A 2,518-nucleotide genomic window follows, 5' to 3' on the forward strand; every position below is an offset into this window, starting at 1 on the left:
CCGGTTATATTTACGCATCAGTGCGCGTATAACCTTCTAGAAGCGATTTAGAGCTTGAAATCGGAATCTAATTAAATTGCAAAATCACCAAACACAAATACACATAATAACACAAAAACACATATAATAACACCAAAGCACATTGTTTCATATTGAACCACGACTACAGAACACAGTTGTCACAATTATGTTCCATGGGAGCCTTTCAAACCAAAGAATGTCAGACCCGCTGATTTTCGAAAACCAATGAATTTTGTTAAAAATGCGGATCAAAATTGCTCAAATGAAACAGAAGATAATCTAAAACCACAGCACCAATGAAACAGAACAGTAAAAACGTCAACTGAGGAGCACCAAGAAATTATGTCAAGTTCTGATTCTGATTCTGTAGATAACATTAACTGTTTTAGTACATGTGCAGAATCAGTGACAGTTGAAGAGCAGTCTGCAGTGGATGATGAACCACATTCAATCGTTGCTGATGTCGCTGATGATTCGGATGCTACCAAACCCGATCATTATGCTTGGAACTGTGTTATGTCTTGGTATGCTGAGAGTCGGGGTATTCCGATTAAAACTGATGATTCAGGTGCTGTGGTTTTAGATTATGATCGTGACGAAAATGCTTTAATAGGGAAATCTGATGTTTTGTCTGATAAACTTGAAACACCTGTTTCAAGTGACTCAGAAATCAGTTATGCTGATTCGGGTAACTATTCTAATGTGCCTGAAACATCAACTAATACATCAGAAACTTATAAACAGGATAAAGACGAGAAAGTTGATATGTTTAACTGTGTTAGTAAAGAAATTGATGAACAGGGATCATCTGATGAACCTGACAATCAAGTTGCAGATTCTGGTATCTCAGATAATGAGCGTAGCGCTTCTGGGAATTTTAAGTGTGATAAACACTCACAACCAAGTAGTGCAACACCCGAAGAGAGTCAAACAGTTTCAAACATAGATTGCTCTTCGTCTGTGAAACCAGAATCAGCTGATGTCAAAAACTCAGAGGTTGATGAAGCTGAAGAAGAGATGTTAGTAGAAACCAATTCTGAGGAAACTTATGAGATCTCGGAGCCTGAAGAAAAGGGATCCATGAAAATCAATTCAATAGTTGATTCAACTGATGAAACTGAAGAAGAGATATATGTGGAAACCAATTCTGCAGAACCTCATGAGAACATAGTTTCTAAGGAAAAGGAATCTGTGGAAGTCAATTCAACAAATGATTCAACTCTCGATCCCAAAGGATCAGATTTAGAAGAAAGAATTTCAAATAAAGCAAACCCTACTGAATCTGCTCCTTTAAAGAAAAGAAGGTCACGTAAAAAAAGAAGACCACGGAAAAAGAAAGTTCAAAAGGAAAACCCGACTCTCAAGCAAACTGAACTCAAGCTGAAGGGTAAAGATGTCGATACTTGCTCTTGTGCTGATAACTGTAATGTGACAACCCTCACCAAACCAGGTATCCGTACGAATTAATTAATATTTAATTACTGTTTGATTACTGTGCTTGCTTGCCATTGTGGTTAAACAGCTCCTTGATTCTGATAAATACATATACATGCATCACACCTTATTGTTGTCACTCCATTGTTTACAATGAACTATAGTGACAAACTTAATGCACAATAGGACAGTAACCCAATGAACGGATAACCCAGTAAACGTGCTGACATAGCCAGCACCCGACAGACACTGTCTCTAAGGCCAGTACGAGCCCAGAATAGTTTGCTACACTAGTAGGAAGTGTAGGAAAGTGAGGATTGTAGAACTGCGTCACTAGGTGATAGTTACAGTGACCGGATGTGCCAAAAATATGATTTAAACACAAAATCCTGCACTTTAATATAAAATTCAGCATTTTAGCAAACTAGTGAAATGCAAAAACATGGGAAAATAATACTAGACACTAAAAATAACATTAAGTGTTGGATCTGAGTTTCTTTTTGATTGTATTTTGTGTTTGAAGTTAAGATGAAAATGGATGAGTTGTGCAGCGGAATTAAAATGAAAACAAACTTTGCATATAATCAAATGAGAGTAATACTTTAATCAAACATCTTTTACACAATGAACCGAATGATTGAATTTAATTTCAACAACGATTTCAAAGATAGATGTATGAATGCAAACTCCCCCTCAGCCCGAGCTCAGTAGTTTGTTCGTGCAAAGAAGACGAATGATGTAAAGAGCTGATAGAACAGTACAAAGTACTGAACTATTTATAGGCACTTGCAAACTACTGAGCATCTTTGTTGACGTCACCATGAAAGTGACATCTAACCTCCTAACAAACTCTAACCTCTGATCTATACAGACACTGCTTATGTTAACTACTGCTAATAGATTCTATTACAAAACAGACTTTAGAACAGCTGCTGCAACCTTCTACTGCTGTGAACCCAGCAGCACTTCTCCGGATCAGCAGTGCTTGACTCAAGGCAGTAGATTGAATCAGCAGGACTTTAGTCTTCCATCAGATCTTTAGTTGAGCAGCAGTTATGAGTCA

The 2,518-nt window shown here is 37.3% G+C and overlaps 1 protein-coding gene across 1 annotated transcript; it reads left to right on the top strand.

Annotated features, from left to right (window-relative positions):
* The first annotated feature begins 363 nt into the window (after positions 1-363).
* Positions 364-1,551, top strand: LOC110892718 (transcriptional regulator ATRX homolog). Its single transcript, XM_022139869.1, has 2 exons — positions 364-1,444; positions 1,544-1,551. Exons 1-2 carry the CDS (start codon positions 364-366, stop codon positions 1,549-1,551), a joined length of 1,089 nt encoding a protein of 362 aa, XP_021995561.1.
* The last annotated feature ends 967 nt before the right edge of the window (positions 1,552-2,518 follow it).

The sequence above is a fragment of the Helianthus annuus genome, chromosome 14, assembly GCF_002127325.2.
Source record: "Helianthus annuus cultivar XRQ/B chromosome 14, HanXRQr2.0-SUNRISE, whole genome shotgun sequence".
In the NCBI taxonomy this organism is placed as follows: Eukaryota; Viridiplantae; Streptophyta; class Magnoliopsida; order Asterales; family Asteraceae; genus Helianthus; species Helianthus annuus.

Coding starts and splice junctions, on each gene's coding strand:
- LOC110892718 (XM_022139869.1), top strand. CDS start 364: ATGTCAAGTTCTGATTCTGATTCTGTAGATAACATTAACTGTTTTAGT.